At 37.6% G+C, this 26,681-nt stretch overlaps 3 protein-coding genes across 10 annotated transcripts in view; 2 read left to right on the top strand and 1 right to left on the bottom strand.

The window, feature by feature from the left end:
- The window catches only part of Gish (casein kinase I gish), a 59,344-nt gene extending 45,284 nt beyond the window's left edge, over positions 1–14,060 (top strand). For 2 of the 8 annotated variants that reach the window (XM_072006959.1, XM_072006962.1), the window contains exons 2-11: positions 5,031–5,071; positions 5,331–5,400; positions 5,482–5,630; positions 5,841–6,075; positions 6,613–6,932; positions 7,472–7,546; positions 8,529–8,603; positions 9,737–9,862; positions 10,883–10,989; positions 11,895–14,060. In XM_072006959.1, coding sequence (XP_071863060.1) covers positions 5,031–5,071; positions 5,331–5,400; positions 5,482–5,630; positions 5,841–6,075; positions 6,613–6,932; positions 7,472–7,546; positions 8,529–8,603; positions 9,737–9,862; positions 10,883–10,989; positions 11,895–11,964 — 1,268 coding nt within the window. In that variant the 3' untranslated portion in view covers positions 11,965–14,060. Of the gene's footprint in view, positions 1–5,030; positions 5,072–5,330; positions 5,401–5,481; positions 5,631–5,840; positions 6,076–6,612; positions 6,933–7,471; positions 7,547–8,528; positions 8,604–9,736; positions 9,863–10,882; positions 10,990–11,304; positions 11,854–11,894 lie in introns of those variants that run through there. The other 6 variants (XM_072006966.1, XM_072006963.1, XM_072006960.1 and 3 more) reach the window with 6 other exon arrangements.
- Positions 14,061–18,824: 4,764 nt separating this feature from the next.
- Positions 18,825–20,393, bottom strand: LOC139989056 (uncharacterized). The gene is made up of 4 exons (XM_072006967.1): positions 19,935–20,393; positions 19,698–19,863; positions 19,418–19,621; positions 18,825–19,349 (listed from the first exon to the last, which is right to left on the bottom strand). Exons 1-4 carry the CDS (start codon positions 20,116–20,118, stop codon positions 19,142–19,144), a joined length of 762 nt encoding a protein of 253 aa, XP_071863068.1. The 5' UTR covers positions 20,119–20,393; the 3' UTR covers positions 18,825–19,141.
- A 96-nt stretch (positions 20,394–20,489) lies between these two features.
- Positions 20,490–26,474, top strand: LOC139989051 (uncharacterized). Its single transcript, XM_072006954.1, has 6 exons — positions 20,490–21,201; positions 21,273–23,970; positions 24,110–24,217; positions 24,372–24,587; positions 24,891–25,211; positions 25,418–26,474. Exons 1-6 carry the CDS (start codon positions 21,131–21,133, stop codon positions 25,571–25,573), a joined length of 3,570 nt encoding a protein of 1,189 aa, XP_071863055.1. The 5' UTR covers positions 20,490–21,130; the 3' UTR covers positions 25,574–26,474.
- Positions 26,475–26,681: the final 207 nt, after the last annotated feature.

Genomic DNA, 26,681 nt, shown 5'->3' with positions numbered 1-26,681 from the left:
GCGATCGCGAGTTACGGCGATTCGGTTTTGAGACGAGCAAAACACGGCAGTCGTACCTCCTCGGTGTTGAACCATCTCGCGAGTCGTGTTTCGTTTCGAAAACCTATCGTGCATTTCGCGATTATTACACGCTTTCACTTTTTCTTTTTTCGTTTTCCAAAGGAGAATCTCAAATTAATTATGTGCGTAGTTTTCAATAATTGAAGCATGAGTGTGTGTTTCAAAGATCATTTTACTGCATTTTTTAATGCATAGATCTTCTATTCGTATATTTAAGATTTTATTTAATTGAATTAATTTTATTAACGTTATCAGCATCGAGTTTTCTAGCTATATGTGTTTACACCGTAAAAGTATGATTCATAATTAATTGGTTAATCAAAGAGAAAATTAGGAGAGGAGAGCTTCGAATAGAAGAACGTTCGTTCAGACATCGTTGTAATTATAAAGACGCTCGGAATATTTCGGAGAGTTTATCGCGGCGGCTCTGCGGGAGTCGGCCTATTTTCGAGGACAAATCAATTTTTCCACGGTATTCGGAGCTGTAATAATTTCCGCGGGTCTTGCTGTTCCCTGGTGACATATTTTCCATTGTCGACTATCTTCTTAGTGAAATTGGATCAGCGTGTAGCTGTTCTGTGTAGGAAAAGGTTTGGCGGAAACAAGAGCACGCCTTTTTCAACTGGATGAACATTTATCTTTCTTTATTTTACTTTGGTCGGTGATTTGTCGCAGACCAAGACTTGACCAAGGTTACTGTACGTTCTTTCTAATCTCGTTTATTTCGTAACAATCTGCTCCGGAAACTCATCGATCATCATTTACATTCCGATCAAACTATCAAACTTAATCATTGCCGATAATTCAACGAGAAATCGTTATAAGAGTATTACAAGATATGAAATCCCGAGATAACGTCTCGGTTCGATTAATTGTTTAATTAAGCATACGTGACTGTCCGTTTACATCCGGTTTCTTTGCCTGTGATTATGGCCACGTTTTCGCAACGAGAGAAATCTCTCTAGTCGTTGCATTTCGTATGACCATGCACGTTTCAGCGTCTTCACTCAATGGATCGACACAAATCAGAACGGAAGCTCGACCGGATGGATACGCGTTAGGAAATATATTCTACGTGACGTTAGATCTTCGATAGCATTAATCATCTGAGTATATTTTCTTTTCAATCGGTACGATTTGTAGCTGGTAATCGAGAATCCTTACCGCGTATCCACTCTGTTAGAATCGTCACGTGCTGATGCTAGATGAGAACCACACGTCTATTCGTGTTCACGCGCATGAATTAAGCTCGTCTCGGTCGGCACGTGAGATCCGGTACTGATTCAACGTCGTGACATACTCGTCAATTACATTCGCGTGTAATTCATTCGCGATCCGCGAGACTCTGATTCCAGATCGAGATTCCAATTGTTCTCCTTAATCGGCCAGATTCGCGTGAGCCTCATGGTGCTATCGTAAGAATCGCAGATCTAGTCTAAGTTCCTCTTTTGGCGAAGTTGAACCGTGTCGGTTTCTTGAGTAGGCTTACGCGACTTATCGCGTACATTTATTATCGGTCAAAAATTTGGGTTCACTTTGTAGCTAAGTTCCAGTTGTATGTGAAATTAATGGTGGACAAAGGAAAGTTTAAAAGATAAGAGGTAGGATAAAATATCACAATTTTACAAATAATATTTGATAAATATGAGTAATAAATAGATATAATATGTAGGTCTACGTCGGAATAGATGATTGTTAATAACACGATAACAAATGTTTAATCCTAACTCTTACACTTAACTTGCTCCTATCTGTCTGCATTTTCTGCCAATTTTTGTCAATTGAAAAATTAAAACTGTGGATATTGATAGTAATTTTCTTCACATCGATAGATTTTCGAATAAAGAGTTGTACACGGTGATAGCTAATCCTACTGTTATCTTTCAACAAAATTTATTTATTTGTATATTAAAATACATCGAGTCTTTGATCTCATGCACGACGAAAGCAGTTAAACGAATAACGCGATTACAATAATTACAATGTATTATCGCTGAACATATAATTTCGTATACTAATTGGTCGCTGTAGAGAAAAATACACTTTTGCGAATCTGGCTCGCCATTGAGCATTCAAGTTCACCTAGAGCAATCTTGTAAGGGAGAATTACTTCCGAAGAATCCTTCTGGAATATTAAATTGAAATAGTTGAAGAGATAAATTCACAGATTCTATATGTATAAAATACATGCGGATCTTCTTTAAAACTTTTGACCAACAGTATGTCGAGGTTCGTGACTCGTAGATATCGTGATCTCACGTAAGACTCTCTAAATCGTAGATTCTAAGAATCAATCACAAACGATCGATGCTACTTAACGTGGATCGGTAGAGAAAATACCTAGCACGAACAAAGATCTTTTCTATTTAAGCTTCCAAATCTTGTACAAATTTGTTCGCTGTATATTCTGAATATATATATGTCGGAGATGAAGGGACATCGGGGCCTTTCTTTCGGAATGGTTGAGAAGATCCCCGATACTTTAGTCCAGACTTTTTATTATAGCTGTACTTAAATAATAAAACTGAGAAATAGTTGTTTATGACTTAATCTGAGTATGGGTGCCGAGATTTATGACAGTGGGCTTGGGCTCGAAGTGACATAACGGGCTGCTGAACATAACCACGGTCACGGGAGGGACGTGTACCTAACAGAGGTATGGAGTAATTAAATAACTCTTCTTAAAAACAAAGATTGACCCGAGGGGTACAGAGAGGTACGGAGAGGAGTATATAAAGGCAGTTCCACTCGGACTGAGATTCAGATAAGTTCTATTTGTAATGTAGACAAGTACATTGAGACACACCCGAATCATGGATCAGTAAGTTGAGTTCTGAGCCGACTCAGACTGTGGAAAAAACCACATTCGTCATCCCGTTGACCGTGGACCGAGTCGAAGATCATTGCCATTCACATCCCGAGTATCTCATTACCACGGTTACTTGTCAAATTCTATCATAATCATAATTGTACTAGTAAATATCTTTCCTCTTGCATAACAACAATGTCTAATCTAAAGAAAGATTCGTTACACGCCCCTAACCCTAATGATAACCCGACATGTATATATATATATGTAGATTTACACTTGGAGTTTTTGAGAAAACGAAGGTCTTAACCAACGACTTGGCCCGCTTACGATCGACTTTCATCCTGTCGTTGCGAGTTGTATCGACTGCGATTAGACTGGCGCCTGAAAACTCTCTGTTCGAATCAGTACAATGGTTCGAATTTCGAACTGTATAGGTCCTTGACTAAACGACCTTAGTGGTTAATGTCAGTGAATAATTGGAGAGCTCGTAAAATTACATTCCCCTGTGAAGTCGTCTCGTATACCGAAGAATCTCTTTGCAATGGCAAATGCTCGTGGGTTGCTGAAACGCGTGTTACCGACTGTCGTAGCTTGATATACGCTTGTTTAACTACCAAACAACTTCTCAATCGCTATTCAGAAGTAGGAAAAGTACTTTCGTTCTCGAACGTCTCCGTTTCCTTATTCCCCAACGATATAACTGAACAATAGTTTGCAAAGCGAAGTTGTTGGAGACTTTGCTTCGCCGTACAAAGATTCTCGTCACGAAGTTGGCGTTCATAAGGTCACCGAGGGAGTATCTTTGTCCTGGCGCATACGAATTCGACGGACAACGAGATTTTATTCGTTGGTGAATGTTTCGGAAACCACTTTCGCGTCACGATCCTCGTTGATGCATCGACGGAATTTTGTTCGCGTAAGGCTATGATCGCAATGTGTTCTGACGGGTTGTCGTTTCAACGAATATGTCAGGACAGTAAAAAATGTAGATTCTTATTGCTAGGCTTATTTGAATCTAGATAGGTCGTTTGTTTTGTAATTGGTCAAAATTTTGAGCGATCTATGTTTGGAAACAAAACTATTCCATCAGTTTTTAATCGCAATAGACAGTGGATAGAACTTGTACTCGTCAAAAGAAAAGAAGTATGTTCAGTGTTAGTATTGTCAATTGTGATTGTCATAATTCAATCGCATGTACATATTACGCTATCTCTGAGAATTATTTGTTGCTTATTGTATTAGTCCTTACACAATATATCTCCGCTGATTCAAATAACTCGTTTCTTAGATTTGTTCTTACTAGCTCTCAGGTATTTTCTCATTCTTTCGTTATTATATCAAAGACTAATTACGTCTCGTAATATCCATCGGATTTCGCTATTCTATGCAAAGTCCACGATTAGATTTTAAAACGTTGAAGCTTGAAAGACTGAAATAACCATATCTTTACCATATATATATAGATGCATTTCGTACTAAAATGTTTCACTCGTGAGGACGATAGTTGGTCAAAACACGGATTCACTGCAGATACAGTCTAATGAATTTCGTTTTGTTTGCGTGTAAATTAAATTATTATAAATTCAAAAGCAGCGAGAAAGCTTTGTGTGCATTAATAACCAGTAACCATGATACCACAACAACCGCACACGTTAGCCCACAAATCTGGTCAATCCAATTTCTCACGCGAGGTGCAATCAACGGAGGAGGTCGTCCCTCGATGGAGAATTATTGCGCGATTACGATGCTGTCGAAATGGAGGCGGAGACGAACGTGACAGAATTAATACGACGTGTACGATGCTGTTTCTCGCGCTTCTTTTTTCTCCTAATTAATCGTAGCTTATATCTATCAGTTTCATATTTATTAATACACAGATAAAGCAAAAAGTTAATAAACACGAATGAGATACGCTCGAATTGATATTTCTTATTGCGTAAAACAGCTGCTACGAGCGTAATTAATATATACATATACATATGCATTATACTTATATGCATATATATGTATAGGTCCGCGCAATCCATGTAATATTGCAACAATATATATTTACGACGTTAAAAAGGCATTAATGAAATCGATGTCGCGTGCATGATTCGTGTAATTGGTACAATCGTAGAATGCATACGTAAACCTTTTACCTTTGGTTTTGTTTCAGGGAAGAACCTCTACAATAACGAGCACGTAGCGATTAAATTGGTGAGTTCATTAAAATTTGAGTCAGTCACGACTTTTGTCTAGAGTCCTCCCGTTAGCGTAATTCCGTTTTAACGATAGAGAAAGATACGTGGAAGTTGCTTAATTGCTTTTAACAATTTGTCTTTCCGTCGATTCTAACAACCTTCGAGAGGAATCTCGCTCAATTCGTGGATATATAAAAATAAGAACCCATTAACTTCATACGATTCTCTAGTCCTAAACTTTTATTTTAAAACGATGTCTCTTTTGAACTTTACAGGAACCAATGAGGTCAAAGGCGCCGCAGCTACATTTAGAATATAGGTTTTACAAATTATTAGGTACACATGGTGAGTATCTGTGATTTAAATGTTGAAGTTCTATTGAAATAATTAATATTCTGATCGATCAATGTGATTAATCGTGCGCAGAGGGTATACCAGAAGTATACTACTTCGGTCCTTGTGGGAAGTACAACGCTTTGGTGATGGAACTTCTCGGACCGAGTCTAGAGGACCTATTCGACCTCTGCGGTAGGAGGTTTACCCTAAAGACCGTTCTCAAAATCGCCACACAGATCGTAAGTGATATTAATGTTTATGTAAATCAATTCTAAGTTTGTTCGAATTTTAAATTGTCGAAGAATCGTCTCGTCTAAATTAAGTCAACGATTTTGTTACGTTATGACGTTGCTAACGTAGATTTTCCGTTTGAGCGATAATTAATTTTGATAGGTATACTACTCGATAATAAGTTTGTTTGTATTAATTGAAATATTGCTTCTTTACAGCTTCATAGGATAGAATACGTTCATAGTCGGCATTTGATCTACCGTGATATCAAGCCGGAAAACTTCCTGATAGGACGATGCACAACCAAACGGGAAAAGATTATCCACATCATCGATTTCGGACTGGCCAAAGAGTACATAGACCTGGAGACGAACAAACACATACCGTACCGGGAACACAAGAGTCTGACGGGTACAGCGCGTTATATGAGCATCAACACGCATCTTGGAAAAGGTAACTTTTACCTCGGTTTAGATATCCGTACATAAGACGACGGCTACAACAACAACCTGGCCGCCGGCCCATCTGCACAAACTTTTCAAACTTCGCCGCATGCTCGTTCTTCACAGACCCGGAGAAAGTTTGTAAGCGAGCACGCGCCGCGCTACGCTATATTAAATCCACCAAGAATGTTTCTTCGCAACGTTCGCAGCCACGTTTCTGCTTTGCTCGCGGACAATCGTTACGTCGTTTATATCTTTTGATTATATTTCGAAGAAAAAACGAGCCCTGGTTCTCGTGCGTCATACAGACCTTTGGTATTATACTATGGTTATAACGGATACATGCTCGGACGAATGAAACGTTTGAGGAACGATGTAAATCACATATGATAGAATACATATCTTGTATTCTCATAAAATTGTCTTGACATATCTTTTAGAACGCCAGCTCGTCAGAAAACGCCTCCGTTGTAACCATAGACCGAGGCAAAAATTTATACGAATACCACCGATGCAAAATTTTTATTTTTCTTACTTTTGTATTTAGAGCAGAGTAGAAGAGACGACCTAGAAGCGTTAGGGAACATGCTGATGTACTTCCTGCGCGGTAGCCTTCCGTGGCAAGGACTGAAAGCGGACACGCTGAAAGAACGATATCAAAAGATCGGCGATACGAAGCGGAACACGCCGATCGAGGTTCTCTGCGATGGACATCCCGAGGAAATGGCTACGTACTTGCGGTATGTGCGTAGATTGGATTTCTTCGAGACGCCCGACTACGAGTACCTGAGGAACCTTTTCCACGACCTGTACGAGAAACGAGGTTTTGTCGACGACGGAGAATTCGACTGGACTGGCAAGACGATGGTACGTGATCCATTGACGAACAAGTGATCCGTGTATACGTCACTTTCTCTTTTATCCCTTCGTAATGCATGCAAAAAAGGAAGACAGAATAACAAGAGAGTTGCATCATGGTCGATTATGCCCAGGGACGAAGCACGTATGGCAAGAGTCGATATCAAAACCTATAGCGGAGTTCTCTTTTTTCTTTTCCTTCTTTTTTTTTTTCTTTCTGTTTAGATATTCGAACGATTACCAATTTACGATTAACCCAATGTACAATAATGTTCACATTTATTTGATTACGTAAATTAAAAGATTTTTATCAATGATACCTCTTGATTATATCTATTTCATTCGTGCGGCTAGTCGAACGTATTCATTATATTGTACATAGTAGTTTTAGCGATAATCGCGTAGAAACTTCGAGATATCGTCTCTTCTGGGTAAGTAAGTCGTCCTGAGGAATTCCTTCTTTACATCGGTCCTACGTGTTTACTTTTGGTGAAAAACATGTTTCACTGATTTTTAACGTTTGCATGCTGCCCTCAATAAATCTCTAGCCACACAACTTCGATCAACTTAGAGCTCTGAGGACGGCTCCTCCCTCTCACGTTGGAAAGACTAAATCTGATAAGGTGGGTGATAAACTGTACGCGAAGTTCACGTTTCTATTACCTGTACGCAGACATATGCGTGTTCGGCAGCTTGAATATCGAAATTATTTGAGAAAAGTACACCGACTTTCTATTAATGTATGCAAAAAGGACGACGCTGTATCCAGATAGTTTGTCAAAGAATCGTGTATTCCTGCTCGAAGAGAATCGCTCGTAAAGCGCATGGAACGATACTGGGAGCTTATCGACTTTTATTTCGTTGAGCATGAAAATGTTATTCCTCCTTAGAGACACGATATCTCGTTCTGACCGAGATTCGCATTTACGTCCGCAAGAGTTGCATTCACCACTTAAGTATGCATATTTTCATCCCTTCCCCTATGTTCAATTATTTATTTTATGCCTGTACTAAGATTCTTTCGCAATATTTACATACATATAGTATTTATATTTAAATAGTATACTAAATGCGTCATTTACCTTGCCACTTTTCTTCAATTTGTTAACCGAGGAAATTATATTTACATGTACAGGGGAAAGTAATCCGATTGAAATTGATTTGTCTTTACCATCGATTTTTAATTTTATAATTTTTTAATTATAGAGGTTAAAAAACTTTTTACTCCTTTGTAGAACATTGAATGCCAGTACTGTAACGTAGATTAGATTTCTAATCTGTATGGGAAATATCTTCTCTATGGTAATACTCCTTTCATCCTTACAGTGAATGAATAGTATAGCATGTTTCTACCAGTTAATTTAGAATGCTTCACGTTTGCAGATAATATTAGTCATGGTAATGTCGTATTTTTATTTGAATATGGATGTCCGTTTTATCTTCTCCAGTTCGAAGAACAGTGTACAAAATAATAATGTCCAATGTTCCCGTCAATTATTATTTCATTTCTGTCTTCAAGTATGTTATACGAAATTGATCTATCTGTAAACATTATCTGATAAACAATACACTCCACTGAATGTAATATTTGTGTTTCGTTTTCAGTCTACACCTGTTGGATCCCTGCAGACTGGACAAGAGATTATTGTATCTCCGAATCGTGATCGGCACCCGTACAAGGTACGTATACGCTTTCATTTCCATATTCTATTTTTCTTTTTTTTTCTTTTGAAACAAGAAGCAAGCATGGTTGTGTGAAGCTTACCTATCTTAAATAACAGCATGAGTATACATCTCGTCGGTATATATATATAAGTAAATAAAAAAATACGAATATATATATACATATATTTTTAAACAAATTTCACGAAAGCTATTTGCAATTGAGTTGTCGAAAAGGAAACGTTCTTAAGATAATGACCGTTAAGATACGAAAGTAGAAAATTTGATTCAGCACTTTTGCCGAAAACGTTCGAAGCAGACAGATAGTTCGACTTTCTAAAAAAAAAAAAAAAAAGTATTACATGTACGATTTTGTTTCTTTGCGAAACATGGAAATCATCGGTGTGTAGGAATGCGATGATTTTGAGGAAGATGTAGTCCTCAGATTGGATGAGGTTCACATCGAAATGCAAGGCAACTACGTAAGCCACCAAAATCTTGTAATGCGCTGGTCTTACTTCTTCATGCATGTTCTATCTTATCGTAGATGATTCGGGATAAAGTTGTAGTTACGTGAACGTATACAATGGCCGGTTATCATATCAGATAAACCGGCGTTTTCTTTTTTTTCTTTCTTTCTTCTGCTTTGAAACAGTCATGACGATTTCCAATGACACAGCTTAATTTAAAGTAACGGTACTAAGAGAAATTTGAATTTCATTAATTTTTTTCGTTAAACGTGCAAACTTTTACATTTCACATTTAAATACATGTGTGAAGAAGCGATTTAGAACATGCCGTATCTGAAATCCCTGTTGGCAATCCTCCTAGTATTGTTTCTATCATCGACGATAAATTTAAACGTAGTTAGTCACGTATTTAGTTGGCGAGTATCGAGTAAATTAAAGATCGCTTAATCTCATTCACAAAATTCTATCAATAAATTTCACACAGTATTCTATTAGTATCTTAGATATAAATATCAAACGATCGTGAAAATTATACCATGCTAAACGGGCTACAGACAACGATAAAACTCACGTCATTGATGATCTTCACATTAGGGTACAGCTTCGAGTGGCATAAAGTTTATAAATTTTTTTTTTTTTTTATTGCCGTTGAAAAGTGGTCTTTAGTGCTTATTCCTTTAGGACGTGACAGAGCCAGGGGTGGGAGGCGGGGGCGGTAAATGGGTGGGAACCTCGAGGACAGATACTGCGAAGCAATCAGGAGCTGGTGGTACATTGACACCCGCTGATAGGCACGGTTCTGTACAGGTGAGTGAACCCTGCCAATCCCTTGTACGATCCATTGTGCCCATCTATTTCACTTACTTATCCAAAAGCTACTTTCCTTTTCTTTATTTTTCTTCCCTTCTGTTGTACGTTTTTCATCCGTTTGATCTATAATTTCTATTTCATCGATAAATAATTTTAGTAACGTTATTCGAACATAACATTGTCTTTTTGCACAATATTTTTAACGAAACAAAAGTGTGTTGATTTTGTAGCAGTAAAGAAAAGAAAGTAACATCACGCCTTGTGTCTGTAATGTCATTCATCTCGTGCGATGAACTCTCGAGCGTAAGTTTACGTTTGAATAGGAAGAGACAGCGCACCTCCTGCCCGTGTTATCCATCTGTCGCCTTTGTTCCCCCATTTTCTTAGCCCGAGAAGGTGACGTGCAGACGCGTCCACGAAGTAAACCGTTCGCTCTATTTCTAGACAAAGCAACGCCGGATTATGGTCAGTTAGAAGTTTATGCAAATTGGTTTGTTGCCGCATGCGAACGTTTGTTTCGTTGATCGATTCACTTCTAATTCAGTTACTACTTCACTAATCCAGTCTTCGCTTCATTTCCATAATCGTGTCTTCTCTTTCTCTTGTTCTTTATTCCCATGTTTTCCCGAAGTTCGAGAGAACATAATTGACGCGAGTAAAAACAAGTAATTTGTTAACCAAGTTGATCAGCTATACCATATTTTTAGAGTTTAATTAACGACGCCTTACAAATATTTGTTGATCGATGTAAATTATGGGCTTGAACCTTCGACGTAGAAGTTTATCTATACACGTGTATATGTTTATAAAGGTATCTTTGTCACGTATTTCCTATTAGTTTGGTAGAGTATTTTTCTGTGCATTTTATATTTCAAACTCATGGTAGGAATCGTAAGATTTCATATTTGAGATATCGATATCGAGGATATAGATTTTTGTTTCAACTAATTGATTATCCTTTAGTAGTCTACGTATGTAGAACCTTTCTTTCGGATGATAACGTTGTTATGTATTTAGGTGGTGTCCTCGACGAATGGAGAACTAGCCAACGATGATCCTACTGCAGGACATTCTAATACGCCAATCACAGCACCTCAAGAAGTGGACATGGTCGACGAAACCAAGTTAGTATTGCGATTGCTTTATATATTTTCTTTCCTTTTGTATGACTAGTAGATTGCTAACTCCCCTTGATAAGCGAAAGATAAATTACGATTGAGGCAATAACGCTTCTATAACTAGTGCATGAATATGTGACGTATTAGAAACGTAAAATTGTATTAGAAAGAAAAATATAAGCCAACGTTGAACAGAGTACACTAACACGATAGATAATTAATAGAAAAATCACATCCTTGTCTCTTTGTACAGTTTTAATCTTGGTATTACTAGTATCTTTTGCATGATACGTGTTAAATGTCCTCTCTGTCCTATTTCAGAAAGAAATGTTCGACGACAAAAATGCATTGTCGTGGATGTGGAAAGATGATACGTCGAAGTTTATACCCTCCTACGTCCACTGCCGATCCTAGACCAATTCCTGAACTTGCTTCAATATCACGATATAAGTGGCCATTAAAGAATTTTCTTTTGTACAACATAAAGGCAAAATATAATATTCGATGATTTTCCTTATCTACCTGATTCTGTTATACGTTGTTTGCAATATTCATTTCTTTTCTACCTCGATGATCTTTATTTTGTTTCATAATATACGATGTAACGGACGTACTTTAAAGTCAAGAAGAGAATATCGACTTTACACGCGACGATTTCGATTCTAATCAAACTCTATGACCAACCGTAACCGTAATCCTAAATCCATCGTTTGCCTCTTTGTCCCTCTATGTTTTTTTATTTGACGAGTGGCCCGTGTGTCGATTGTTCGTTTGCAATTAATACTTTAGTCTCTAGAAAATTGATTTGAGAAAAGAACTCGGTTTGTCGCCGCTTTAGAATGCCTTGTCGTGCTGCATGTTGGTGTCATAGCGTAAGGCGGTCAAAAGAAGACGACTCTAAGTCCTATTAGTGTTTGGTTTATTTGCAGATGCTGTTGTTTCTTCAAGCGGAAGAAGAAGAAAAGTGGAAGACAAAAGTGACTGTCTGTTATCGTCAGTCTTGGGGGGGACAATACAGTGCGCGTGTAACAGAAGTGCAGATGAAGTTTTTTTGGGAAACGTGTTGCGGCAGTGCGCGAAGAAACCCGTGGACAAGAAAAAGCTGCAGTTGATCCGGAATGGGGGAGGCCGTTACCTTGCTACGTGCCGGAAGTCGACCCGCTTCGCAAGATTCGGTGCTGCACACCATTGTCACGATGTCATGCCGCCGTCGTTATCAAATTAAAACCACCACACAGCCATCATTATTACTGCTATTATTATTGCTATTATTATCGTTATTATTACCACGATTAACTTTGCTCTTCTTCTTTTCGTTCTTACAATTATTATTACGATTATTATTAATATTATATTATTATTATATTATTTTATTATTTTATTATTATTATTATCGTTTAGCTGATTATTATTGTCACTTCATCTACGATCATCGTTTAAAACGAATCAAACATCGTTTATCAATGTCGATGTTACCGAATACACTGTAAACTTGTCACTGCTGACTGAGGATAATTTTAACCGTTCGATCCCAACCGTTTAGTACTGGTAAATCGCTCCACCTACGTTACTATACGTGTATAACAGTAAGGAATTGACGTGCCGATGGTGAAAGAACGCGTTTTGTGCCTACGACTCTTTCATCTTGTACCGCGGTGGCGCACTTTTCAACACGCCGTCATTGCAAAAATGTGTTACGATACGTGTATTAAATCGTAAAAAAAAAAAAAAAAAAAAAAAAAAATTGAAGCTGAGATCTCATTTTACTCAAAGTCCCGGATAACGAGCGTAGCGTACTCCTGCTTGTATTGAACTTTATAAACAAATTACTTGTGAAGTCTGATCGACTGGAAAGGCATGAAACTGAAAGGATAAACGCGTTCGCGTATGCTTAACTCCGATCAGTCACAAGCACGTTCAATAGGACAACGTTTTTCAAGTTCGTGATCGTTTCAGTTACCTTCTTCTTATTTTCCTTTCAACGATCACTAGAAGCAGACGATCGAGTAGAATTGAAATTCACGTATCATTTCCGCGCGTATTTTTCGATTTCATCGTTTCACATTCGAATCTTCCAAATGTTTTGTCTTTTCGCTGTCGCTGAGAGTTTGACAAATAGTTTCTTGTTTGATGGAAGATTATATCCTTTTAAGTTCATCTTGTACGGTACACAAGGTATAACAGTATTAACGCTATCTGTAGGTAGCAACGGATACGTGCTAAATTGCACTCACCGTATTTTAGTTAACAATTTTTAACTAATTTTATTTCACGCCTACACTGCCTGTCGTTATTCTATATAAGTACACGATTATACGTAAAAGCATTACACTGACTGTACATAAAATATATCGAGAACTATTTTGCTACAAAGCTGCATATGCTTTATATCGATTGTTTTAGTTAATCGCATATCATTTACCGAGCTTCGTATAACAAAAACGACTGTCCAAATTATCAATATATATCCTGGAATTGGAGCGATATAAAAGTGATCGTAATTCTAAGCATTTCGATTTCGGTTTCATGCCTTCCGTGAATTTATCACGTAAAAGCTATACGTCGCAGAAATCATTCAAATTACATTTTACATAACATATCGAAACACAAAGAAAAGAGAAATTACAAATTTTCCTCTGTAGATTCTATTATCTACCGTGAAAATTGAATAGGACGTAGATCAACAAATTATACACATGTATTCGACACAGTTGATCCGTGTTCTACCCAAAACACGAAGATTCGGGAAACTTTCTTGAATCGTATCTTAGCGTCTATAAAAGGACTCGTTCATTTCGGAGTAATTTTTTTATTCTTGAAACACACGTGTTTAAACAAAGATAATTATTAGAAATGTAACAAAAAAAAAAAAAAGAGAACCAAAGTATGCTTGTAATTGAATATACATCAATATAGGTTTGATTTTAAAGCAATAAAAATACAAACTTTTACCGTCTCTGTTTAACTCTACAAAAGAAAATAAAACAAAATTTCCTTGGAACGAATCGTTGTCTGTTAGATCGACGCGAACACAACTGGATTTAAAACCAAAAGAAAATAAAGAGAGAGAGAGTGAGGGAGAGAGAGAGAGAGAGAGAAAGGAATATAAAACTGTACGTGACATAGTTATACAGTACTGTGCACTTACTTTGTGGAAAACTTTCTCGAGAGCTTATTTAATATGTTTGTGCCACGAAGTTACGAGAAGAAGAGCGTTACGATGTGATATATGCAAATCCCCGTGGATGTTCTGAAAATGCACCCAAGCAGTGAAGAGATATACTTAACGTGAAAATATGCGCGCGATGACGAAGGGGAAAAGGATCTTGTCAGGCCTGCCGATTAAACGAGCAAGTAAGAACATTTGATGTGTTGATAGTACCGGATGTTTTGTTACAAATTTGCAACATCTTTAAATACGTTGTTGAAGGAAGTTATACGTTTCAAACGAATTTATACGTTTTACTCGAGCAGACATGTTACGAATTGAGAAACTTGTATTGTTCGTTTATTTGCAGGCTGATTAATAATAAAAAATTGAATTATTTCTTGGTCTCAAGTTTTCTATATATCTTGATATTAAATTTTCCTGGAGGATTCCCTGACGATACATGTTGCGACATACGGGACGTAGATATTAAGATAAACAAAATCCTTTTTGAGAAGTTAGAAAATTCTCGAAAAGTATGTACCGTAGTCGCGGAAAAATATGTCCTTTTATTTTTTACTAATTGTTTGTATGGAAAAGTGGAGTTATATAAAGAAATTATATAAGAAGCGATAGATTTTCTAAAAATATTATTATCTATAAATATTCCCAATAACTTAGTATTACTTCATAGATGTACAAAAGATTGCTATTTGAAAGTAAACACATGTATCGTTATAAGTATATTAATAGAGGCAGAAGCAAATACACCATTTAACTGATAAAGGCAATAATGATAGTGAAAAATGAAACTATTGCTGTAATGTCATTACATCCCGTTAGATAATTGTTGACTGACAAAGAAAGTAAAGAAAGGACAGATTAGATGTCTTTGTGACGTGTCTTTTCCATAATTTTCTTCCACAGTAAAATCTTGTCTATTCGGGCAGTACTTCGCCAAATGAATTTGTAACAAAACGCAATCGATTGATCAACTAGAGAGAATTGTTGAACAACAGCGACAGTTGTTTAATCGGCTGACTAGCATAGATGTTTTTCTTCTTGCAGGAATATTTTAAGAGGCGATGTAATCGACAGACTGTCACTTGTCTGCGCGTGAAGACGGCGAGTACTAACTTTACCGTGTCCGAAGGTCCGAACTTCTACTAGTCTGGCCAACGATTGCGTACCACTGCCGAGCCATACCGATGTACCGTGTTAGCGTACCGTGAGTGCCCGTACACGTTGTATCCATTAATTATTGGCCAAGCACATCCGACGACGAAACGTTCGATGTACTTAGAACGAAAGCGAGAGCGCGGCGCACTAGAGAGAGAGATCGCAAACTAAAGGAAAGGACAGAGTGTATCGCGATTTATGTAAAAACGAAAAAACAAAAAAAAAAAGAAAAAAAAAGAGAAACTAACAAAGAAACGTTATGTCGCTAGCTTCTTCACACCTGTATGTATTACGCTGTTATTGGCCGTCGGATGTCTTGAAGTAATACGCTTAAATGGAGATAAGAACTAAACCTATTAACTTTGTGGATTTCCTCTCTCGTTATTATCTGTATCTTCCCACTGGGTATGTACCGAGAGTATTGTTCCTTTTATAAGCTTGTCGGCGCAAGTAAATATCGAACAATCGGACGTTAGATTTGTATACAGCGAAAGAGTGCGAATGCAAATGCTACGACGAAAGGAGAGAATGAGCGCGGTAATGTAAGACCTAGAGAAAACATAGAGAGGAGGTATCGATTGGCGGAGTGAAAGAGAACAAATTCAGAGTACCAGAGTGATGGAAGGACAAAGAAAAGAGGAAGGAGATCCCGTTGTCCTCCAGTGTGTATGCTTTCATGTGGAAAGAGAACGAATCTTCGTGTTACTTGAATGCTTAAGAAGCTAATGCCTCTTACGTTTTCTTACTTTTTCGTTACTAGTATCGTTTGTAAGCATGATCTCTCGATGGAACATATACGACACAAACATACACATACAAACATATGCACACACACCAAATTTCGCGATTAGGGTATATATTAGTAATGAATTCCAAAATTAAGGAACGGAGTTATCTCCGTGAGAGGAGAGAGGAAGGGAGCACGCGCAAGAGAATGAAAGTGAGAACGTGTGAAAGAAAGAAAGAAAGAAAGAAAAATGCGCGAGTGAATCTTGTGGAAACGAGAGAGTCTCCGTATTTATATCGCTATCCAGCCACATATCGTTGGCGTGATTATGCTGCAACTATGTTGCAATTTAGCTTGTAGTCTTTTTTTTTAGTCGATTTTTCATGTGTCACCAGATTTTTAGATACAACACGACTGACTGCTGGTTAAGTATGGTTGTGAGCGATTAAGAAAATGTTTCTTTATCTTATCCGGGATATATGTCCCCTTTTCTTAACGATATTTTTGTTTTCTTATTCATTCTTGTACTTCGTATAGAAAAGGTTGTTATGCTCGTCCCAATGACGAATTCGATCGTTCATTACTAATGATAGAACAATGATTGAGTTTGAAAACGATTATTTGTATATTTGTAAAATGGTGCGAATAGATCGGACCGAGATCAATGTATGTATGTGTCTTTCATTTCCTCGCTTTTAATGAGTTGCTACAACTCACGACTTACCGTTCGTTTTTCAATTACGAGAACGACAGGCGGTCATGTTCCAGCAAGACTCGAGCTGATCGCAAATCAATCCGTAAAGGATACGTGATTTCCGTTGCGTTTCTTTTTTCAATCGTTTGTTTCGTAATTATTATAAAGCGAAATTTATTATTTTTAATCATATATTGAAAAATTTACTCGATATTTTCTTTTCTCGTATCGATTATATAAAACTTGTTCCTTAATTATTTCTTTAACCCTGACTATTTTTCGTGTGCATTCTGTGCATGTAACTGGTATCTTCTTTAATTGTTCCATTACATGTATTTCCAATTCGTTTTCATTGTAAAGCAAAAGCTAAAGTTTGTAAAGTTATTATTAAATTTTGACCTGTCTTTAAAATATTTACCTTGGAATGTTAGTAACATTTATTTAAAAAGAAAAAAAACGCATTCAATTATAGTTAATATGTTAATCAATGTGTTGCGTTTTTGTAGTGAATTTTTCACGCGATACATTTCGTTCTGCGAACATGATCTAGATAATGTACGGTTAGTGTGCGTTTTAATTATTATTATAAAAGTTTGTGTAGCATGTATTCGTTGTTAAAGCATTCTGCAGCTTGTGTTCGATGATTATTTGCCATTTATATGGAATTGGCAGCTCATGTGCATTATGATAGTATGCCCATGTAATGAGTGTGATTGATGACGTTATAGAAATTTTGAGAAGTTTATCGATATAGTGAGGAGACGTTATGCTATGGAAAGAAAAAATAAAAATCGGGCGACGATTAATTTTTGTAAATAGGAATTATTGGAATGGATATCGAAGTACGCACACGGAAACACGAAAAGTTAAAATATGTGAAATGTCGGATATCCGGACATGTATCAGCTTCAGATTATATATACATATACATATATGCATAAACAATATCAATAATGGCGATTACTAAGCTGTATTGTTACTACAGTAACAATAATGGCGATTACTAAGCTGTATTGTTACTACAGTAATTACCACTGTCTCGCAACGGCAGTGATCGACTAATTTTATTACCGCGTAATCATAAATGATGCCAGTGAGAAGTGAATGTGTTCTTTGTGACGAAATCGAACGAAGAAGAGTATGGAAATCGCTAATGAATTATTCCATTTGCTAATTTATAGAGACAATTTAAAAGTATCGAAGATGCTTTTCGAAGATATTTTGTCCATTTCGTATATGTCTACAAACACAAAGACAATGACGTCTGAAGTTTTTGAGCGAGAATATTCTATTATATTAATGGAACGACATTGTTCACTTTTAACGTGCTTTTGTTATTCTATTAGTGGATTCGTTTTCTTTCCACTTACGAAACTAATAATCTATTAAAGATAAAAAAAAAAAGAAGATTAATGTACATAGAAATTAAATTGTTTGAGTACTATTCCGATGGATTCTGTGTTTACGTCAGCAAGCGTTGGAATACGAGGGGTGGAGAGCGGTTTGCATCCTAATGGTGAAAAAACACGAGACTGAAAGACACACCGGACCATAAAAATTTCACGCATTAAATTCACGTAATATAGATGATATAATGTAATTTACAAAATGGATCATGTCCTCATTAGTTTTGTCAACAAGTGTGCACCTCTCTCCCCTACATAATACATTTCTATCGTACTTGTAAGCTGTGATTCAAATCCTATCTTTTAATTCGTAATCACCGGCTTACGAATTGTTATTTATCGACTAATATATATATATATATATTATATATATTATGTATATTATATATATACATATATATACATAAAACCGTCTGATAAAAATCGCTTTAATAGAATTTGAAAAAGACATTGAAATTGCGCGAAAATTTTTTCCTGTAAATAAGCGTTGTGCCTGCGCACTTAGTCAAACAAAAGTTCTTACTGAATTTCTTGTATGTTTTTATTTTGACTATGCAAATTGACTACTTGACTATATGTTTGGAGCTTCTTTTATTCTCTTTTTCAACGCATATTGTAGAAAAAGAACTTGTTTCCAAAGCTTCAAGTTATGTTAGTATGCGGTAAATAGAGAGAATACAAAAGATCTAATTTTTAAGTTTTTTTATTTTGTTTTAAGAATTTTCATTTCATATACATTTCTTCTATAAAACAAAAGAAAATGATACATGATGTGCTTTAAAGTTTCTTTATCCTTTACAATGATCTTAGTATCTACATTACATTAACAAAAAAGTTTGTACGTAATAATAGCAAAAGTGTTTTATTTAAAAAGTACTGTAGTATGTTTTATTTGAAATCTTGTTCTTAATTGAAATATTGTTGCATTAAAAAAATAGTACAAGCTAAAGTACAAAAGTAATAAATAATATAAAATGTTACATAAATATTATTCTTTTAAATATTTAGCTGCTTTTGTCTTCTTTGTTCTCAAAATTACCTTGAGACATTTTTAGTACTGTTTCAATATTAACTAGCTCTCTATGTTCTTCTAGCATTTGTACAAAAAATGGATCATTATATAACATATGATTAGAGGCAGCAATAAAATTTACAATTAATTTTTTCATTATATTAATATTTCTTATAGTTCTATTTGTTTTTTCCTTATTTCTGAAAACATTTAGTAAAATCTGAGTTAAAAATCTCACTAATGTATTATTAAGCGCATATGTACTTACATTGCTAACTGAGGGTTTATTTCTTTTAATTTTTTGTTGCATATTTCTTCCTGTTCCTTCAAAAATTTCTTGTGCTCAAACAATGCATTGCGACATTGAATTTTTAATTCTAACTGCTCCTTTATTGCATTGTCTATTTCCTTTTGTATTATTAAAATATTGTCGTTCAAACTAAAAAGCTTACGCATATATGCATAAATTTTTCTAAAAACATATTAGAACAGTTAAATATTTTCTTCCATTCTAAATTTTCAAGTTTAGATTATTTGATTCTTTATACCTTTGCATATCACTGTTACCTTCTTTGCCTTCCAAAATAGCTTGAATGCTATGGGAATGAAGACATAGTTTAATCGCTGTATTAGTTATAAGAGAACTTGCTGTCGCTTCATGCAAGTTTGTTACCGTGTCTCTTAGATCTTCCACTGGTTCCTCAGCTGCTGTATCTAAAATTATGGTAGAACATAATGTTTACACCATTAATGTCTGGTTGGTATGTAATAATTTTATGGCATACAGAAATCATGCTGTGCTTTAAGTATCAATAACTTGGCATTTAGACACTTCAATAATTCTCGTGTGTCTGTAATTTTTTCTTCAATTGGTTTGAAATCTTCTATCGATATCGCTCCAATTGGAAAATTGGAAACACTTTTATTCAAGCATGCAATAGCATCTTTTAAATCATCGAATTCTGACATTTTGTAACATAAATAATAAAAATCAAGGTAATTATTACTACATATTAGTTTGTAATGAGCATTTCTTTATGGTTACAACCATTCTGCTACAACTATCAAATATTAAAAAGTTCCTAGATTTCTGTAACTGGTAAGTTTTAGTTTGTAATAAGACAGGGTTTCTAAGAAGAGTTACATTTATTTTCAAAAAAAGTTATTTCTGCATTACTATGGGCTAATACATAAAAGGATAGAATTATGAAAAATTTGATCTACATAGTTATTTTTTTTGTAATATAATAGATGAGGTACGACGCTTTTTCGAGTACGACGTTTTGTTATTTTCCTGAACTTCTTACCATTTTCGTGTCACATGCGATGTTATCGATCCAGTAGAGTACTAGAATCACTGATAGAATGACAGTCGCGACATAGAATAGATGTAACCTGCAATACTTTTTCGTGTCTCGCGTGTTTGTATCGCCTGACGTCCTTATCATTTTCATGTCACGTGCGATATTATCGATCGAGTATAGTACCGATTTGAATTAAAAGTCTTTTACCAGGTTATTGTATGATACAATCAGTGACTGAAATAGATAGAATCTCAAACCATATGCACGTAGTATAATAAGTACAAATATATGCATGATCCATATGGAATTTCTGACGGTGCTGACCCTGTAACAATCAGAAAACGCCATGTTAAGAGGTAACGAATTACAAGAAGAAAACTGCTGTTACTACGTCTAACAATATTCTACGACTGTCGATCGGTTAGAAACTCCATGATATATCTTCATACGGTATTCTCTATACAATTAGTATACAATGTAACCAATCTAAGACATCGTCACATTCTCGACATGTGTATGTATGTCCTGAATTTGGTCAAAATTTGTTTGATCGATAGTTGAAATCAAATATTTGAAGAAACTTCGTAGACGTAAGGTTAACGGTTAGGTTTAAAAATATTCCTTGTAAATAGATAGTGAACGTGTACACGTTTAAATATATTCGAGATTGTCGCAACATGAGTGGCTCGTGCAGACGGGAACCTAAGAAGCAGAACGATTGCAGAAGTAAGAAGATCACTGGAAAAAGGTACGTTACACTTACGGAACTACTTCTACGTTAGTGTGAATAGATTTGAGAAAAATTTCATTTATTGGTAGATGGGAATATCCGATTGCAAAATCGAAGGAATACTGGGAGAAATTCTGCGACGACGAAGAGAAGAGACTGATCATAGTAAGAAACCCTTCCCTTCAATTATCCTATCGTACCTTTTCCAAAAACGATTCACAACTTATCGATCTTAATTCGGATATTCAGGATAAAATATCTAATCGGAATTTTTTTTCTAACTCTTGTTCAGACGATTGCGATGCATCCGATAATTCTTTGCACAAATTGCATCCCATAAGGTCAAACTTTAAGTCGAATAGGTATTGGAATTGCGACGCCGCGAAATCGTATCCAAAATCGATACTAAAGGGATCGTTTCGAGCTGCTCCAAAAAGTTTGGATACAACGGCTTGCCTTACCACATCGTCTAAAGTTGTACGAATTCCAAAATTAGATAGCCACCATCCTCAACCTAGTTTCCGGAAAATTCGTTCAGGTAAAGTGGATCATATTCGGACTTCTTTCAATGTCCAAAATGAACGGAATGTACAAGGAGAAAATTTCCCGACTCTGCCAATTCTCGGTGCATACCCTACGACGTCTGATCTCCGATTGAAACTGAAAAAAATACAGAAACATTTAAGATCATTGGACGAAGAGGACGGCGAGACGAAGGATCGAACACGTCACAGAATTGTCAAAGCAAAAGATAGGAAACTCGTGTCAGATTTTCGATCTACGACGAATCAAATCAAAGAAGAAAACGAAGACACATTAACGGGTGAAGATTACTTTAAGTATTCCGCTCGTTTTGCCTACAAGGCGTTGAAGCGTTTAACGAAGAACAAAGATCTGGATTTCAAATTCAAACCTTTCGACAATCTGCAAGAAGAACAAGTTTTGAAATTAGGAGACGGTTCTTCCGCGAGTGACGATGGAAAGCGAGAGCTCCCAAGGATTAAACGCATCGAGAAAGATAAGCAAAGCGAAGAATCTTCAAATGTCCACGATTTGCAGACGATTTCTGAAGAAAGGTCGCTCGAGGATTCAGAATTCACGCGCACTGACGTCCAATGTCCATCTTTGAAATCCGACGAGACAATTTCAAGGACCATTTCTACGGGATCGCGTTACACATCGGGGCCAAGTCCAGAATTCGTATACCCGGAGGACCGGGAAAATCCATCGAATCGTATTCTTTCGTCAATTCCAAAATTATCCAGCTTCCCAAGGAGGAATCGCGACAAATGTTTACCGTGTATGTATAAATCGTTGGAAACTCCGCTGCAGCGAAAAGTATCTCTACCTAGAACCGCTTTGCGAAGAATCATCGCAGAAGACACTAAAGTGGTATCACCCACGGATTCGTTAGAAGATAGCGACTCGAGTTCTCTGAACATACCAAACTTCGAGGACCAAGTGGAAAGAGTTTTGACCGACGAAGTTGATAAGGCGGACGTTAGATTCGAATGCGACGTTGCATTCGTAGAATCCTATGACTTTGAAAACGTGGTCGAGGTTGCGGATGCCATTTGCTCTCTCGAAGAAGACCAAGCAGGCAAAGGACTAACGGACGAAGCGGAGGGAAAAAGTATGTCAGAGTCGGAGCCTTCGTCTAATGTGATCGCGAAGAAAACCAAAGAGGATCGACGAGACGATGACACGACTTTGACGAATTTAAACGAAGCTACGACAGATCTTACGCGTGTTACGTCTCTGGAACGAACGAAGGTTCCCTCTTCGTCTCGCAGCATAAGCTCCGAGGAGGACGATTCGATTGTAGTTTCGGTCAGCGACGATCTACCTAAGCCGAAATACTTAGTACCCTGTCATGCCCCCACGAATTTCAGGCCGAGCTTAGAGCCCCTGCGAGCTTTAAGAAGCAGAAAACCGACGACTCTGCAAGATCGAATTGCCTTGCTCGAGTCGACGCCATTGAAGAAAAGCGTTTCTATCGATGTTTACGGCGACATTTCGGGAAAATCAAGAGCCGTGCCTGGAGAAGTCCTTGGCAAGGACGAAACAGACGACGACGAGAAGCCACCTCCTCCTCCTTTAACGAAAGCAAAATCCGTGCTGGACAAACTGATGCTTGGAAATGGCGAAGCAAGTACGGCAAAGCAACGACACGTTCTCAGAAAGGAAACCAGTTTCGCTGGTTTTTCTGTATCAATGGATACCGCGTCCAATAGCTCGGAAATATATCGGGACGCGTCGAAGGCCGCATTACGAGAATTGGACGCTACTCGTGACGACGGCCTTTTGAAAACATTATCCGCTACGGATTTCGCGAGAACCCGGTCGAAATTGCCGCTTACGCAACCGCACGAGATCGTAGAAATTTTGAAAAATCTCGATGAGAACGTTTCGTCGATAGATATGCTGGAAATATTGTGCAAAGAATTTTCGGAACGATTAAAGAACGATAACGAAAACGCTGATTCGAACACGAAAGAACGTAATAAGATGATCACGAATTTGACAAGGTTATTAGTCGATTCTAAACGTTATTTGTATCCTGATAAATTCCCCTCTAACTTATCTTTTTCCGTCGATCAGCCACCCGTGTGTAATTCCCGTCTCCTCAGACGTATCCTACCTCGAAAGACTTACAATCTGGTCGCACCTTTGCTGGGAATGCCGGAACAGCTTCCAAAGAAAAAGGAAGCTGTGTTCAAAGATCCGTTCGATATCGGTGAAACGCAAATTACCGAAGACACGTTGTCCACGCATGACAGTTTAGAAGTACGTTTGATATTCGTCTGTTCTTTTAAAGTAGAAAGCAAACGTCCTCGTATCGCGCGCTCACTATTTTTAGTTTAACAAGTTGCTCCACTTTGGTTCGTCCTTTTAAAGATAGCCTTTTTTTTTTATAATTATCAAGGTGCATCCACCGACACCGAGAGACACCGAATCGCTCGCTGACAAGGAGAAAGTGGGTCGTCGTAGATACAATCCTTACGCTCTATTTCTGATGAAACCAAGACGTAAGGTGCGATATCGAACTGATAGCGATAGAGTAATCTTCTAACGGCCAGGGAGAAAGAGGAAAAAGAAAAAAGAAAAAAGAAAAGAGAAAGAAAAAGAAATAGAAAATGTCGGTCGAAAGGGAAGAAAAAAAGACAAATAATCTCTTTACGCGTCAGGTGGTTACGTGGCGTCCTTTGACGGAACGCGATCTCGAGGGCTACGATCCGGACGCTACGCTGGAAATGAGAGCCGAAAATTCGATGAGAAAGATATGCCAGGATTTTTGCCAATGGGTGGAAACTTTAGGCGGGACGGATAACGTCATCGACGAGGAGGTTCTCAGGGATATGTTTGAAATCGATTTCAGCGCCGAAGCTTGCAGAGCGATGCAGGTTAAAGAGAAATATCGTTCATGCCCTTTATACGTATGCTCTTGAGACAGCTTTTAATCTTTCTAATATTTACTCGCCTACTGCAAACGATTATTCACAGCGACGAACGATCGTACAGTCGGAGAATATTTAATTCCTGTTAAATATCGGCAACGAGTCTCTAATTACTTTGAACAGCACGTTTCGGAAGCAAGCATCCTCTTCCATTTGAATCTCGCGAGAAGTTTGCTCAGCTGTCTCGTTTAATTGCGTCTGAACACTTTATTCCTTGTTTTCATCTGTTCTCTTTTTTCTTTCAAACAGATGTCGATCCAGGAAATGCCGGTGGTACCTGCAGAGGTAGCTTTAACGAGAAACACACCCGGTGCGAGAAAGCTCACGATGACGAAGAAGCATGTAATGAAAGACGTGAAAGCGGAAGAAACACCGGCGAAAGTAAAAGCTTTTGGCACCGCTATGCCTTGGAAGCTTCGATTCGTGCCGCCTAATAATCAGGTGCGAAAGAAATGGCTGCAATGCGAGAACGTGCCCAAGGATATCGAAACGATGGAAGTCGTTTGGAAAGATATATTGGATTTGAGAAGCGTACGAGGTTTCGTGGAATGGCTACAACAACATCCGGAGGTAACAGCATCCGCGTTATTAATCGTACGATAAAATTTCCATAGATCAACGGAATCGTCGTCAGGTGTTCGTTCTCCAATTAACTCTTGTACCGTAACCCACCACGCTGTGCTAAAGACAGCGGATAATGAAAGCCACTGTTTGCGCGAGGATATACCATAACATTTCTAACGAATGTACCTGAATCCTCTTACTTACCGTTATAGGTACCACAGCCGCAAGCTTTGGAGGAAATCGCATCAATGGATATTAGCTCTTTAAGACTGATCGAAGACGACGAGAAGTTCGCGCATCTCGAACTGGACATTAATCAAATTAAGAGTCTGAGAGTGGCGATCAACGGTGACGATGTCTCGACGTAACACGCGCGCGCGTATGTGTGTGCACGCGTGTGTGCCTCGTTCTTTATATCGCTGCTACTCTTAGTTTTCACTGTGTCACACGAATATACCGCATTTTCCGATCTATGCATACAAGTATTTGTACGGGATTTTCCCTTTTATACCGATGCATCGAAACGAATTATTTCAATTTCCGTGAAATTTTCATAGCCTTCCATCTGTCGCTGTGTGCGCCGGTGGTTTAAATCGAACCGACGCATGAATATTTTAATTGCATATGATTGTGTGGCAGTAAATGTCGAGCGTATACAAAATGAGTATCCGAAACTGGCCCGCATTTTAGAATTTCTCGCCTCCGTTACGCTTATAAACGAACGAAATGTCTGTGTGTAACCGATACGATCAGTCGATGACACGATGTCAAAAGCCTATCCCCCACCTCTATCTATCTCCTTTTTGCGTACGAAACGAAGGGTTAACCTGCGAAGCTACGGAGCGATCAGTAGCGTCCAGCGAGAAATTTCGCAGCGCACCGTTCGATATCATTATTTGCACGAATATCGGGCAGTGAGCAGCGATTTCAATCGTACTGGAAAATGAAATATCCGAAGAGTTATAATATTGGAGGCGAGGTGCAGGGGGTGGGGGCGGCTGGTTATTTTCATCATCTCGTACGGTTGCAAATAAACTCTCGCGTATTTAATATAAAATATTGCCACAGCAAATAGAATTTTGAAAAACAAGAACGATGGAGAGGTAAAAAATATGTCGAGGGATGAAAATAGGATTCGAAAGCGATTTCCATTCGAGAAACTGACGATTAACGGGTGTTCTGTTCGCCTACTTTGCGCTGGCAAAATGAAAACGAACGATGCTTTCAGCGCGACGATAATAAATAGCAAATAACACGATCCGATGTCAATCCAACCGATTCCTTTGACTACAAACGAATCGTCCTCGTTGTCGATGTCAATAGTTCCGCGAGCGACATAATACAAACGAGGCGTCGAGGAATATTGGAAATGTATCGCAGAAACCGAGCGTCCTGTTGCCGTCTGCCAACGACAGCAGGGACACGGCATAGAATCATCAGCTTAACGCCGAAGCTACTTAAAATCGAAACCGGCAA

This window comes from Bombus fervidus, chromosome 7, assembly GCF_041682495.2.
Source record: "Bombus fervidus isolate BK054 chromosome 7, iyBomFerv1, whole genome shotgun sequence".
In the NCBI taxonomy this organism is placed as follows: domain Eukaryota; kingdom Metazoa; phylum Arthropoda; class Insecta; order Hymenoptera; family Apidae; genus Bombus; species Bombus fervidus.
This window is presented reverse-complemented; position numbering and strand designations above follow the sequence as displayed.